At 42.3% G+C, this 15,350-nt stretch overlaps 1 protein-coding gene across 6 annotated transcripts in view; it reads left to right on the plus strand.

Annotated features, from left to right (window-relative positions):
* patj (PATJ crumbs cell polarity complex component) overlaps positions 1 to 15,350 on the plus strand; it is a 398,928-nt gene that overhangs the window by 181,951 nt on the left and 201,627 nt on the right. For all 6 annotated transcript variants that reach the window (XM_041208336.1, XM_041208338.1, XM_041208340.1 and 3 more), the window contains one exon: positions 12,955 to 13,105. In XM_041208336.1, the coding sequence (XP_041064270.1) occupies positions 12,955 to 13,105 (151 nt within the window). The remainder of the gene's footprint in view (positions 1 to 12,954; positions 13,106 to 15,350) is intronic.

A 15,350-nucleotide genomic window follows, 5' to 3' on the forward strand; every position in this document is an offset into this window, starting at 1 on the left:
TAATCTCTTAAAAAAGAGTATTCTGATAATAAATAACTTTTTATTCATAGTTAAATGTATTTTATAGAGATAAAGAATGAGAATCCTTTTCATTGCTGTTATTCAACTTTCCTATTATTTCATGTATTTTTGTTTTCATGATTACAGCAATATGACTTTTAGAGAAAATGTTAGATTCAAAGAGTGGAATTCAGTTCCAAATGAACTGAGTATTACACTGTGCTTTTTTGTATTTTCACTACGGTGGTCAATATGGAGGAGGAAATTATCTTTTCTCACGATAAAAACAACTTGCAGTTATGTAGTACCGTTAACATAGAAAAACATCCAAAACCCTTCAGAGTTATACTCAAAAATGGACAGCAAGACGAAGACGGGGATATTAGGATGGTTTACCAAAACATGGTCAGAGTAGTGGATTTTAAGGAGGGTATTAAGAAGGCAGAGAGAGAGAGATGGAGAAGTTTAGGGAAGAAATGGCACATTATGAAGCAAGGGGTGAAGGTTGGCAGGGTGGTGAGGGAGTCGGTAAATTCATAAGTCGGAGTTCAAAGAATGGAGAGTTTGGAGGATGGGTTTGCAGGGCTTGTGAAGGTTACAGAGAGAGGAAGGGCCCAAGCTAGGAAGAGATCTGAACACAGTGATGAATAGGATATGGGCAACAGAAGTTTGGATGAGCTGAAGTTTATTCAGTATAGGTGTTGGCAAGGAAAATATTGGAATCATCAAAGACATGATGAGGGTTTTTTTGGTTGGTAGGCTCAGGCAGGATCAGAGGCAGGCAATGTTACAAAGGTGAAAGTAAGCTATTTGGTGAGTATTAGGGGTTCTAACTCAGCTTGGGGTCAAATAAAATACCATAGTGGTCAATAATAAGGCATTGGCTAGTGTGGGGTGAGGGTGATGGGGAAGCACGGAGTGAGTGTAGAACTTATGCCAGTTTATGTAATGTTTATGAGGATGTAAAGGGGGAGAAAGTGGCAACTGAGGAGGCAAGTGTCATGGAAGAAGTAAGGTGTAAGGGAAGGAGTAAGGTGTAAAGGCAGGAGTTCGGAGGGGGTAGGACTTCAGGGGGAGAAAGGAGTTCGGAGAGGTGCAGGAGTCCAGGGGGAGGAAGGAGTAAGGGTGGAGGAAGCAGTAAGTTTGGAGGAAGGAGTGGGGGGCAGGGGCGGGGCTGTCCAGGTGAATGTGCAAGGGAGGGGTCTGTGGAGTCAATAACTGCCTCCTTTGGAGCAAACTGAGGGTGGGCATGGTAAGAGGAATGGTGAGTATGATCGAGGGCAGAGTGAGTTGGTAGGGTTGGAGGGTGAGGGTGCGATGGTAAGCGGTATTTTGGACTTTCAGGGTGGTTGGTGGAGACTCGGACGCAGACATGGACCCAGGGAGTGGGAGGCAGGAGATTGGGGAGGTCAATGTGGCTGGGGGTAGTATTCTCGGGAAGATAGGGAACACACATGTTCACCTGGACATCCTGGAAGGAAAAGGATTCTGGTTGGTAGGTAATGGTGGGGAGATGGAAGGTGATGCCAGTGTGTCAACAGTGATGGAGGGAGAGGACATGGGTGATTTGGGGAAGGAAAAGGATGGGGGAGCTGAAAACATACTTTACAACCACCAAGATTCTGAAACCGAAAGTGAGAGGAGCCTCCTGTTGGGCAGGAACAGGTGCTGGGAGTTCTATCAGTGGGTGGGCAGAAATGCAGGTCAGCTCTTATGTACAACTGAAAGAGAATCCTGACAGGCAGCATTGAAAATGCTCAGGATGTTGAGTTGAGTCTGATAGAGGAAGGCTCCGGGTGCGTGGGAGAATCCTTGCACGACGCTCTGAAAGTTCCTGCCACATAGAAATCTTTCCCTCCAGAATCACTCGTGGTCAGGCTGCATGCAACTGAACTGCTAGTGGGGGTATGCAGTGTGGGAAACTCATGAAGCCTGGAAATGAAGCTGAAAGACACCATTAACATTATTCAGTGAGAGTGAATATATTTTCAGATTATAAAGTGACAAAATGTGTTCACCCGTGCAACCACTTGTGATCAGAAATTCTTAACTTTTCTAGGCCTACCATTTATAGGTGCTGCTCTGACATCAGCAGGAGTGGAGACAGCCTGTGCAATGGTTGGCCCTTTTGCCTCTGATGACTTCGGTGTGGGCCATCTGGAGAGCCGAGGCCTTGAGGGCCCAGCTTCCTTTGGCTGTCCTCCTGTATGCCAGCTGTTCACTCTGAGGTGACAGAGGACGAGGTTGATGGGGTCACAGGCAAAGGGGACTCGGAGGGACAGGACAGCTTCTGAGATTCCTGAGTAGATGACCCAAGGTGTTCAGTTGCTCCTCCCTTTGGGTGCCCAAGGGCACCGGCCTCACCCCTTGATGGGGAAGGAGCACCTGGAGGGACGTCAAAGTGCCCTGTTTCTCTCGTGTTGCCACTGCAAGAACTCACCCATGGCAGTGCACATCTCTGCTTTCTGCTGGACCAGGATCTCCATGGTGCCCGCCATTCTTCCCATGGAAACCTCCATATGCACACATGTGGGCACCACTTCATCAGAGAGCAGGCGAATGCTCTCGTCTGACTCGCATGCCACTCTTTTGAGGGATTCCAAGAGCTCCCCGTGATGTTTCCCCTGTCTTCTGCTGATTCTCTAGGATGAATTGGAAGGCCGAATCCAGAGGCTCGTCATCTGACTCGGCCCTCACAGATGCCTCTTCCCCAGCTGTCCTCCAAGTGCTGGGGTGCTCGCCTGAACCTGCCTGTTCCTGCTGCGGGCACATGTCTGTGCGGTGACCACCAGATTGTGAACCTGAGTCTGCTCTAGATCCAGGTCCCACCGAGGTGTGTGTCTCTGTGCTGGTGGAGGGTGTGGGTAAGTGCTGTGACGAGTCTTCCAGGCTGCTTATTTCCAGCTCTTCAATGGAGGAGGTGTTGCCTTCGCTGGAGGCATGGACCTGGATGGTGTTGAGAGACTGGCTGGCTGATGGTGTCAGTCGCTTGGCAGAGCTCCCTGTGGACCAAAGTAGAGATAATAAATGCATGGCAGCTGAGTCAAAAACAGGAGAGCACTCTCAGTTGCGTTGAGAGAGGGATGATATGGTGCAGGATCCTCATGTAGGTTTTTGCTGGCAACCTCTGCCGTAGGCACTGTCCACATTCTCACCAGTCAGTGTGAAGGCACACTCCTCAAAGTAGGTGAGGGGTCTAATGCGGGCCGCTCCACCTCCATACTCAGACCTCTCCCTGCTGTTTTCAGCCAGCTTCTCCTGCATGGAAATAGATGGAGAGAGTGTGAGCAGGACACATGGCACTGCATGGAATGTTTGTGTTGTGAACGGAGCCATGGATGGGATGAGGACGTGAGCTCGAGAGGATATGAGCCTGATGGAGATGTGAGGGTGTGTGAGAGAATTATTTGTGGTTGTCCCTTGAGGTTGAGATCCCTGTGGATGTGTGATGTATTTGTGAGTGTGTGAGTTGAGAGTGATGAGAAGAGTGAGATCCCCTGGCAGAACAGATGAGAGCATTCATCCTCTTCCTACACCAGATGGCTGCCCTCTTTTGCAGGGCATTGGCGCTGACCACTGCTGCCATTGCCTTCAATGCTGTTTTGAGGGACCTTGCTTGTTGGTCTACACCCAGAGCGGGGGTAGAGAACTTCGCGGGGAGCCACCAATGCATCCAGTAGGTGCTTGAGGGAGGTGTCACTAAGTCTGGGGGCTGCATGTTTCCTCGCTTTGGCAGCCATCAGTTCCCAACAGCTTCCTATTCCTTGAATAGTGCTAGCTCTGGGCAGGGGTGGCCTGTAAATATGGTGCCTGATTTACTGAAGGCCTGAGATGACAGCGGGGCAGGCGCATTGGAGTGTTTTCCCGGAATGAGGCGGGAATGGGTCAATACGGCGTGAAAAGGGGCTGGCGGGTAAAACACCTGCTACCACACTTAGTGCAAATCTGGGATGTTTCCGCCCATAGATTCCACCCATGGTTAATTACCCAAGAAATTTGAGAACCAATTACCCTGGATTTGAGAAAAAATTTAAGATGATATCTTTGTCAGTTATTAGTAGTATGTGGAATATATGACTGCATGAAAGTGTAAGAAAGGAAAAGATCAACTGGTCCATTTAGGTCCCATGCAGTCATGATGCTCAGTGCATCACAATAAGATGCTCCCTACCTATCCAAAGCCATGCAGTCTCCTGGGTGAGATACAGAAACACAAAAATCCAGGCCAATTACGGAGGAATAAAAAGGACACTTTTGATGCAAATTATTATGATTACATTGTACTCCAAAGATACCGATGGCATGAAAAAGACTTAATAGGCATACAGGTAGAGTACCTAAAATCAGACTACCCAGTAACCGGCGGAGTCTGAAAACTGAACACTTTGTCGTAGAGAACATTACTGTTTGAGCCATTGCACGCTGGTTTTTATCAGCTGAAAAATGTTTTCCCAGATGAATGTCCACAAAGAAAACAAATCAGTTTGATTAACTGGACATTTTTTATAATGGCGTACTGGTCAGGCATTGTACAGGTTGAGCCCCACTCTGGATCGGTTCTAGTTTCGTGCACGGGTTTATCGTTGCTTACTCCCTCTGATTCTGATTGGCAACACACGCTCAAACTTTAAAAAGCCAAACACAAACAGTTAACTGAAGATCGATATTGCATGAGAACTGGGTGTAAACCTGATATATAGGACTCTGCATGAACCTATTGCATGATAACAAAATGGATTACTTTGAACAACATGCCAGATTGGACATCTAAAATCTGGGAAAATCGGGCACAGTGTTGGTCCGAGGGTGCTGGATTTGTGGTACTTTACCTGTATTCATAATTAATTCTTCTTGCAGAAAAGATGGTCATTTCTTCCTTTAAAACTTGAATCTCCCAGTGAGTTTGACATTGGCATCTGGTTCTCTTACTTCTAATTAACTTTTTTTATTAATTCATGGGATGTGGGCTTCGCTGGCTGGGCCAGCATTTATTGCCCAACCCTAGTTGCCCTTGAGCAGGTGGTGGTGAGTTGCTTTCTTGAACCGCTGCAGTCCATGTGGTGTAGGTACACCCACAGTGCTGTTAGGAAGGGAGTTCCAGGATTTTGACCCAGTAACAGTGAAAGAACGACGATACATTTAACTATTAATTAACTTTTTAATGAAACTGGTTAAGATTCCAGGATTGGGAAGAAGTGGTAAACTAGATCACTATCACTACAGCTTGAGGAGTTGCCAGTCATTTTTCTCACATGAATGCTTCATATTTTCTGTAAACAGATCCTGTGTTATAAAATTTGTATTTTTACTCAGTGCAACATCGAGATGGTTTATCCTGGTTTAACAATCTAGATGGTGGTAAACTACATTATGTTAGACGCCCACTAGATGTCCCTTCAAATCAGATGGCTGGAATGATACCGACCAATGTTCTGGATGTAACTGCAAATAAATGGTGCAAAGAGACAAAACCTTAAGATGCTAAGCGAAACATTACATTGAATTATATTCAAACTGGATTAGAGCCCATAGATTTTCCAGTTTATGGCAACAATTTCTTGATGAGGCATATTTTCTGGTGGTACCAATGTAAAAGCTGCTTGTGGAGCTCTATTCAATGCCACCTATTGTAGTAAGAAGAATAGAAACTGAGTAATTAATGCAATATTTGATATTGTATTGTTGAAGCCCTTTGATGAAGACAGTCTATTTGGAGCTTGTCTTCAACAAATTGAGTTTGTGCAGATTAACATCTTAGAAAACAATGGGACAGTGTCCTGGGAGTTGTGGCTTTTCATGGCAATATTCACATATTTTAGCTACTATTTTAATATCTGATAACATAACAAAATTACACTTTTCAAATGCTGCTGCTGTTTTGAATTCACATAACTGAGCAAATGCTGCATTGTTGGACATGTTGTCTTTCAAATGAGATATTAAACAAATGTCGTGTCTGCTTGTTCAGCTGGTGCTACCTGAAGAAGAGCTGGGACTTCCTTCTTATTGTAGTCAATATTTATCCCTCAAACAACAACATCAAAAAACAAGTGACTGCACTTCAGAAGTAATTAATTAGCCCTGAAGACCCTTGGGACATCCTGAGAGAATGATCAGCACTAAATAAATGCAAAAAATTTGTTATAAATTAGCTTTTTATATTTATGTTAAAATAGGCAATGAAAAGCACTCCAAAGATCTCATGGTAGACTAATTAAATTATGATTCTTTTACTTGAGCTGAGTAAACCCACAGCTATCAGTATAATATTCTATATGTATTAATTCTAAAAACATTGACAATGCTGATCGTATTCTCATTGCATGAGCTATTTGAGCTTCTAAAACCTCAAGGGATTGTTTTTTTCTTGATTGATTTAACTTGTTCAGGTAATGTGTTGTCGTGTGTTTCAATAATGCACATTTACAATAAATGATAGGCTATTACATATTACGAATGGCGGTTGTAATATATATTAAAGGATAATGCTAAGGAATTGAGGTGTGGCATTTCTGCTAGGACACAATTTGCAAAATATGCCCAGAATATCTTGGATCTTGGTGCTGGTTTTCCACAGATGAAGTTATGCTGATGTATCCACATAATTTTAGTGCATAGGTCCAAACATTAAATCTCCCAAGAACTGGCGCAATCAAGCAGTGCAGCTAATTGCCGTCGATTTGTGACTGAAATAGCATCTTCCAACTTCACAAGGAGAAGTGGGGATCCTAGGAAATGAATCATTCTTCAACTTTTTAAATAGGGTGTTGAATTGACTGCTTTAATACTTTTGGTCATCTTAATAATCTTTAATTGACTGCAAGTCACTGCTGTGTTCAATTAACTAATTACTACAGCACAGTAGGAAACACCTGAGTGGTTTTAGTTCAGTGCTGGTCATACATACCCAAATCTTCTGTACCAAGGTCAGATCAATTTAAATAATAAAGTAATTATGACACCAGCAGAGGAAACAGACCTGAATCAGGCTTTAGTTGATTGCCTGGCCACTGTGGGTCAGGTGATTTCTGCTGGATTCATGTAACCACAGGTGTCTGTGCATCTGAAAATCGGATCACATTGTGATGATGAGCAGCTCTGAAAAGCTGCAATCAGTGGAAACTTGCCAGTCTTACCTGGAGTTGTGACCAGTTTTGTGGGCAAATGAACGTTTAAACTAGAGTCGAAGATTATGAAGTCTCCAACATAAAATGATCGAGTGCAACTAACACAGATTTAAAATTCTATGATCATTCGCACTATTTCATTTGATTCTGCCCACCCAGAATTAGCTGATATCTGGTCAGAAATCATATGGAAACTTCAGGCCTGTATGTTCTTTAATTTGGAAAACTTTTTATGTGCAATCTGCAATTTATTTTTATAGCCAACAAAATGTGTTTTTATGTTATTATTAATGTTTATGTATTATTTATGGATCCTTCATTTCCTAATTAATGTTTGGTTGCCTGGGGAGATGATGTAAACAGCGTGATTACTGTGCATTTGTTCACTATTTAGCATTGTTGTCAGTTTGGAAAGTGCTTAACTAATGATTTCTAATTAACAACTAGATTTTTGTATCAACTCTTGTAATCAACTCTAATCTATGGAATGATGAGGGAGGCAAGGACATAGAATGTAGTCTGGGTGGAGGATTTAAATGTCTACCACCAAGTTTGGTTCAGTAATACCACCACTGATCGAGGTTGCTGAGTCCTGAAGGACAAACTGCCAAATGAGCCTCATGAGGTGATGAGGGAACCAACGCCTGGAAGTAACCTATTTGACCTTAGCCTCCCACTGATCTACCTGTTAGAAGATGCACTAATAGGAGTGATCGTTGAGACCAAGTCTCATCTTCACAGTGAAACCATTCTTCATTATATAGTCTGGGATGCAGTGTGCATTATGTCAATGTGTAGCATGTTGATACATCCAACAGGTCCTCAGAGCACTATGTACTGGCTTATTTCGCAGATGTCTACTATAGCACTTTGACTAGACTTTGTGCTCAAGTTTTAGAGTGGGACTTCTACTCTCAATTTTCTGACTCAGAGATGAGAGTGCCACCATTAAACCAAGTCAGGACAGGACAGGAGAGTGTGAGAGGAGGTCCCCGGCACAGGCAATCAGCAGCACCTAAAAGAGAGTGCAAGAGGAGGACCCTGGGAGAGGCAATCAGCAGTACCTAGAGAAGAGTGTGAGAGGAGGTTCCTGGGACAGAAAATCAGCAACACCTAGAAGATCCGGTCTATCTAGAGGATCTAGCATCTAGTCAATACTCAAGTAGCAGTAAGGGTAAAATAAAAGCAAGGGCCCATATTCTGTTTTATTAAGATATGTTTGGGGAACTCAGTCCCTTGATTTGAACATCCTGCACTATGCGGGAAATCTTAGATGCTCCTGGCTGTCTGGATGACCATGTGTTCAGAAGGTGCCTCCAGGTGGAGCAGCTCGAGCTCTGGGTTTTGGAGCTTGAGCGGCAGCTGGGGCCACTGCAGTGCATTCACAAGGCTGAGAGGTTTGTGGATAGCACTTCTCAGGACATGGTCACCCAGCACCTTAAGGAAGTGTAAGGAGAGAGGGAATGGGTGACTGCCAGACAGAAGGGGACCAGGCAGATAGTGAGAGAATCCCCCTGAGCGCATCTCGCTCACAAACTGTTTTTCGGCTTTGGAAAACGGTGATAGTGACGGTTCCTCTGTGGCAGCCAATCAGAGCCAAGGTCATGGCACTGTGGGTGGTCCAGCTGCTCAGAGTGGGAGGAAGATGTGTGGAAGGACAATAGTGGTAGGGTATTCATTAGTGAGAGGAGTAGACAGGTGCTTCTGTGGCTGTAGATATGACTCCAGGATGGTATGTTGCCTCCCAGGTGTTAGGGTCAAGGATGTCACGGAATGGCTGCAGGGCATTCTGAAGGGGGAAGGTGTACTGCCAGAGGTCATGGTCCATGTTGGGACCAATGACATAGAAAGAAAGAGAAATGAGGTCCTGCAAGCAGACTTTAGGGAGTTAAGTAGGAAATTGAAAAACAGGACTTCAAAGGTAGTAATCTCCGGATTACTCCCAGTACCACGCAGTAGTGAGTGTAGGAAAAGAAGGAGAGAGCAGATGAATGCATGGTTGGAGAGATGATGCAGGAGGGAGGGCTTTAGATTCCTGGGGCATTGGGACCATTTCTGGGGGAGGGGGACCTGTACAAGTTGGACAAGTTACATCTGAACAGGAATGGGACCAACATCCTCGCAGGGAGGTTTGCTAATGCTGTTGGAGCGCACTTAAACTATATTAGCAGGGGGATAGGACCCTGAAAAGTAGTTCAGAGGGGAGAGAAGCTGAGCTGGAATTAGAAGTTAAAATGCTAGCAAGTGAGTTTGGAAGGCAGAGGGGCCCTTGCTGTTTGTGGTGTACATAAATGATTTGGACTTAAATGTAGGGGGTATGATCAAGAAGTTCACGGATGACACAAAAATTGGTAGGATGGTAAATAGTGAGGAGGATAGCCATAAACTGTGGGAGGATATCAATGGACTGGTCAGGTGGGCAGAGCAGTGACAAAGGGGGTTCAACCGGAAAAGTGTGAGGTAATGCACTTGGGGAGGGCTAACAAGGCAAGGGATTACACCGTAACAAAAATAAAAATACCTGGAAAAACTCAGCAGGTCTGGCCGCATCTGCAGAGGGGAACACAGTTAACGTTTCGAGTCCGCATGACTCTTCAACAGAACTAAGTAAAAATAGAAAATAGGTGAAATATAAGCTGGTTTGGGGGGGCGGGTAGAGCTGGTTGGAGGGCCAGTGATAGGTGGAGATAGCCAAAGAATGTTATAGACAAAAGGACAAAGATGTGTTGAAGGTGGTGATATTATCTAAGGAATGTGCTAATTAAGGGTAGAAAGCAGGACAAGCAAGGTACAGATAGCCCTAGTGGGGGTGGGGTGGGGGGAAGGAATTGAAATAGGCTAAAAGGTAGAGATAAAACAATGGATGGAAATACATTTAAAAATAATGGAAATAGGTGGGAAAAGAAAAATCTATATAAATTATTGGGAAAAAATCAAAAAAAGGGAGGGGGGTGGGGATGGTGGAGAGAGTTCATGATTTAAAATTGTTGAACTCAATATTCAGTCTGGAAGGCTGTAAAGTGCCTAGTCGGAAGATGAGTTGCTGTTCCTCCAGTTTGTGTTGAGCTTCACTGGAACAATGCAGCAGGCCAAGAATGGACTTGTGGGCATGAGAGCAAGGTGGAGTGTTGAAATGGCAAGCGACAGGGAGGCCTGGGTCATGCTTGCAGACAAACCAAAGGTGTTCTGCAAAGCAGTCACCCAGTCTGCGAGCGACAGGGAGGTCTGGGTCATGCTTGCGGACAGACTGAAGGTGTTCTGCAAAGCGGTCACCCAGTCTGCGATTACACCATGAATGGTAGGACCCTAGAAAGCACTGAAAATCAGAGAGACCTTGGTGTGCATATCCACAGATCCCTGAAGGTAGCAGGACAGGTAGATAAGGTGGTTAAGAAGGCATATGGAATACCTGCCTTTATTAGCCGACGCATAGAATGCAAGAGCAGGGAGGTTATGCTGGAGCTGTATAAAATGCTGATTAGGCCATAACTGGAGTACTACGTGCAGTTCTGGTCACCCCTTACAGGAAGGATGTGATTGCATTAGAGAGGGTGCAGAGGAGATTTACCAGGATGCTGCCTGGGCTGGAGGGTCTGAACTCTGAGGAAAAATTGGATAGGCTGGAGTTGTTTTCCTTTGAGCAATGAATGTTGAGAGTGGACCTGATAGAGGTGTATAAGATTATGAGGGACCTAGATAGGATGGATAGGAAGGCACCTTTTTCATTAGTAGAGGGGTCAATAACTAGAGAGCATAGATTTAAGGTAAAAGGTAGAAGGCTAAGAGTGGAGTTGAGAAATTTCTTCACCCAGAAGGTGGTGGATGTCTGGAACTCACTACTTGAAAGGGTGGTTGAGTCAGAAACCCTTGTAACATTTAAGAAGCATTTAGATATTCACTTGCATTGCCATAGCCTCCAGCACTATGGGCCAAGCGCTGGAAAATGGGATTGGTGTAGTCAGATCTTTTTGACTGGCATGGATACAATGGACCAAATGGCAGCCCGCTGTGCTGTTAACATCTATGAGTCTATGAGACAATGCAAACTTTTTATTGCTGTTTAGCTACTTTGTAGATATACTTGCAACTGCTGGAGAAATTGGAGGAACACTACATCTTGTTGAAGGCGATTAGCATTATTAAAATTCAGCTGAGAATTCTGGAATGAGCACTAATTCTCCTATCTATAATGTGTTTATCTACAATTTTGCTTACGCTCAAAGCAATTTGTGGCATAGTAGTATTACAATTTGATTGAACCCTGTTAGTTATATTTACATATTGTCAGGAATATTTAACTCGTTACTTATGTGTTTTAGAACATAACTTCGAGTTTTAAGAATCTAACTTTTAGGTTGAAGGCTAAATGTAAATAAATGGACACATCTGGCTAAGAAACTGATAAGTAATACTGAAGCAGATGTAATTCAGATAAACTTAAAGTTAATTACATTTAAAAGCTAATCTGTAAGTCAGAGAGGGGTGCAAAAACTTAAACATTGGATGACCCATTCTTAAACTTCAGTTGAAACCAAAGAGTCTCTACTTACTTCACTAAATAATAAGGTATTTTCAGATGAAAGAAAGCTGAAAGAAGCTTTACAAACAAGAGGATTTCTTTGTGGGCCAGAGATATTGGAGAAAGGACAGTCAATTCATTAGCAATGTTAATTATTATATGGATCCAGGAATCAAAGGAGAGTTTTCAAGCAAGTTGTGAACAGGGAAGATTGTAAAATCTATTTACTTCAAATCACAGAAGAATTTTTAAATTAGAGATAATTAACATAAAGGCCTGTTTGAGGACACCCCAGAACATGCCACATCACCCTGGAGATAAGCTGTGGGAGATGGGAGGGTATTTTGTTTGATTTATCTGTGTATTTACTCCAAAGGCAGTTTAGTTACAATTTGAACTCTGGCAGTCTGCAGCTCACTGAGAGAAGATAGCCAAAGCTGATAGGTGAGAGTCAGGCCAGCAGTTAAGCCAAGAAAATATTAACTTCATCGTTCTGCATGGAATGCGTCTGGAGCCTTAATCTCTTTTTGGAGTGAAAAGCAGCTGGAAAGTTTATTTTTACTCGCAGTGAATGGAAGACAATCAGCAGTGGTCCCCACAGAAACTTGTGTAAAGAAAGTAATCAACAGGATTATCATTGAGTAGGCAACCAGAACAAGGGATTAAGGCATCCACAATCAAGAGGTATTAAACAAAGAATCTTGCCTCAGAGAATAACTGGAACTGAAGTGAATTAAAGTAAATTCCAGAGGACTGTGTCCTACTTTTGGGTGATTCCAACAGAAGTAAATAACTCTAAGATGCCATAAAGTAGAATACAACTCTTGTGGGAGCTAAGTGCATAACATATGCAGTTCTAAACCATATTGGTGAATTAATAGTGCTTGTTTTATTTAAGTCTTTATTTACAATAAAGTTTGTTTTGTTTTGAAATGTAAAATCTTGTGGCATAGTTCTATTGATTAAGATGAGGTGTTCAGACTTCTCTTTAAATATTAATGATCCCTAACAGGATTGTAACAATAGAACATATAAGACAAAATTCTCATGCCTAGATTGGCTAATAAACCTTGAATGTTGTTTACTGTTTCTCTCAGTTGAGCATGATCCACATTGGTTTTGCCATGCCATTCTATTGCTTTGTAAATTTCCCTCATTTCTGCTGAGAAATGGTTTGTATAAGATTATTCAGCCACACCAACTATAAATATACTGGCAATCAATGTTGTGCAGTGACAGCACTATTTTCAAGAAATTTAAAGCTTTACTTTTCTTTTAATGTGTTGACGGCCTCTGCTTTTCTTTTAGAGTTTGGGCCCTGTTGGAGGTGGACCACCACCACCTATGCGACTGCCTCCACCTTACAAAGAACCCACAAACATGCAATTGTCAAAACTAGAGGAACCAGAAGAATTACCAGACATTGACAGTGCTCTGAAGGAAGGAAATGAAAGTGACCGTAAGTTCAGTAAGAAAGTAGTTAAACCAGTGTCAGTATTTCTGACCAGTGCTGTGGTGTCGAACGTTTGGCATTTTTTTTTCCCATTTAGTTATCCTGCCAGGACTCTGGGAAAATTGGGAAGAGGCAGGAATGCTGTCACCAGGATGTGTCTGATTATTCCATGTCGGGTCACTGAATTTTTCTGTGGGTTTTTCTGCAAGTCTAATTGTAAATGTTTCAGACCATATAGTGTTAATAGTGAAGGTGACAATTGATGCAGTGGATAACCCCCAACTTTTGGATATGCATTCAGGTTTTGCAGTGCTTTCAATTCAACATAAATAACTTGGCAAAACTTTCTGTTTTTAAAAAAAGTTAATTCTTTTTAATTTTTATCTTCCATCCATCTTTTTAAATATCTTTGTAAAAACAAATATCACATCACAACTCCCTATTTCAAAATTTTCCGTGATCTTAGTACTGATCAAGGTGAGGAAATGGGAATGGATTTGTTTAGCCTTGATTTTGCTGCACCAACAAACTCAACCCTGCTTGGTTTAGGAGAAATTAAATATGCTTGGTGTATTCTTGGGAATCTCTGTTCCATTGATGGTGCTTGTTACTCCCCAGTGAAAAATCCAGTGGTGCTGCAGTGGAACACTTGCTGCAACACCACAAAGAGGCAGAGCTTCACTCCACAGATTTAGAATGTTTCAGTTCTTTAATATGAGAATTTGTTATGTTAATTCTTTTGCATTTACTAGTTTGTGGATTATCTTGCCTTAATTAGCTGTAAATATTCAAGGTTCATAAATCCCCACATGAACAATAGAAAATGGGGTCTGGACTTTTGACATTTAGGCTTGCGATTCATTTTAAAAACAGGATGGTTGATTTTGTTCTTGTGTGCTATAAGTTTTAAACTGAATAAATATCTTTAGGAAAACAAATCTTCCAGCGCTATTCATAATTGCAAATAGATGCTTCTCAATGTTTGAAGAGAAAGATTATAGACTTAAAGTGAGAAGAACGGAGTTAATATTTTGTGTTTAATACATAGGGAAGTACTTATGAGGCATAAAACTAAACTTGATTTATATCAAAAGACTCATCATGCTTTTTCAGCATTTAGTAATAGAATTTGGATTGTTTATTAGTAGATGCTAATGTTGGATTTATGGATACATATGAGGTGTTGCAAATGAAGGCATTAAACTGTTGCTTCATTCATGCAAGCAAATGTAACAGTTACCTTCTATTTTCCTCCAAAACACTGAACATCATTATGAATGCACAGGTATGTGGGATGATGAAATCATACATACCTCTGCACATATAGCGGCATTTCAAATTAGGAATCAAGTTTGTATTATGCATAGACTGGTTTTGCATTAACAATTATGATTTACATTGCTTCTTGGGGCTATTAAATAGGAGCTAGCCCTTAATATTTGAAGATAATTGCAGTAATAATAGGCAACATGTTGAGGAACAGTACAATCTTTGTTTTCGGCAGCCTAAAGGCAATAGCCCAGGAACCTTCTCATTATCAATCTAACATAATTCAGTCCTGACCTATTCAGTTTCAGAGCTTCCATTTGTAAAGGTTCCATTTCATAGGTACCATGTGTAAAGTTTCAACAGGACTGGAATCTTAAGAGTCAACATTCTGATTTGGTCCTGTACATCTCTGGTTTAAGTGCCTGAAAATAGGATAGCACTTATTTTTGTAGGCAATCCATCCCATTCAGAGAAAGCTGGGAAATTCTCGTGGGTGATGTCATAGGCAGATCTTCTATCCACTCTTCCTTATTTCAGGGGTCCTGGCTGGGGTTCTCAAAATATATCTTGGTCTCATCCTCCCTACTCCTGAAACCCTCTACTCTTTTTTGCACCACACCTCATTTTTCCTTTCTTGTCTCTCTTTTAAAACCCACTACACCTCCCTTCCCCACCACTCAGCTACTGAAGTTAGAGATTTCTTATCTCGGTGATTACAATCTCCCACTCAACTGATCTAGCCCCATCTCACCTGATTTCACTGTCTTCCTCTCATCCCTTAACATCGTCCTACTACAATTGTGCAGGGTTTTGATGAGACCATACCTGGAATACTTTGTGCTGTTTTGATCTCCACATTTGATAAAGGATATACTTGCATTGAAGGTGGTACAGCAAAGGTTCACTAAATTGGTCTCTAGGATGAGGAGGTCATTTTATGAGAGGCTAAGAATATTGGGCTTATATTTTCTGGAGTTCAGAA

The sequence above is a fragment of the Carcharodon carcharias genome, chromosome 16, assembly GCF_017639515.1.
Source record: "Carcharodon carcharias isolate sCarCar2 chromosome 16, sCarCar2.pri, whole genome shotgun sequence".
NCBI lineage: Eukaryota > Metazoa > Chordata > Chondrichthyes > Lamniformes > Lamnidae > Carcharodon > Carcharodon carcharias.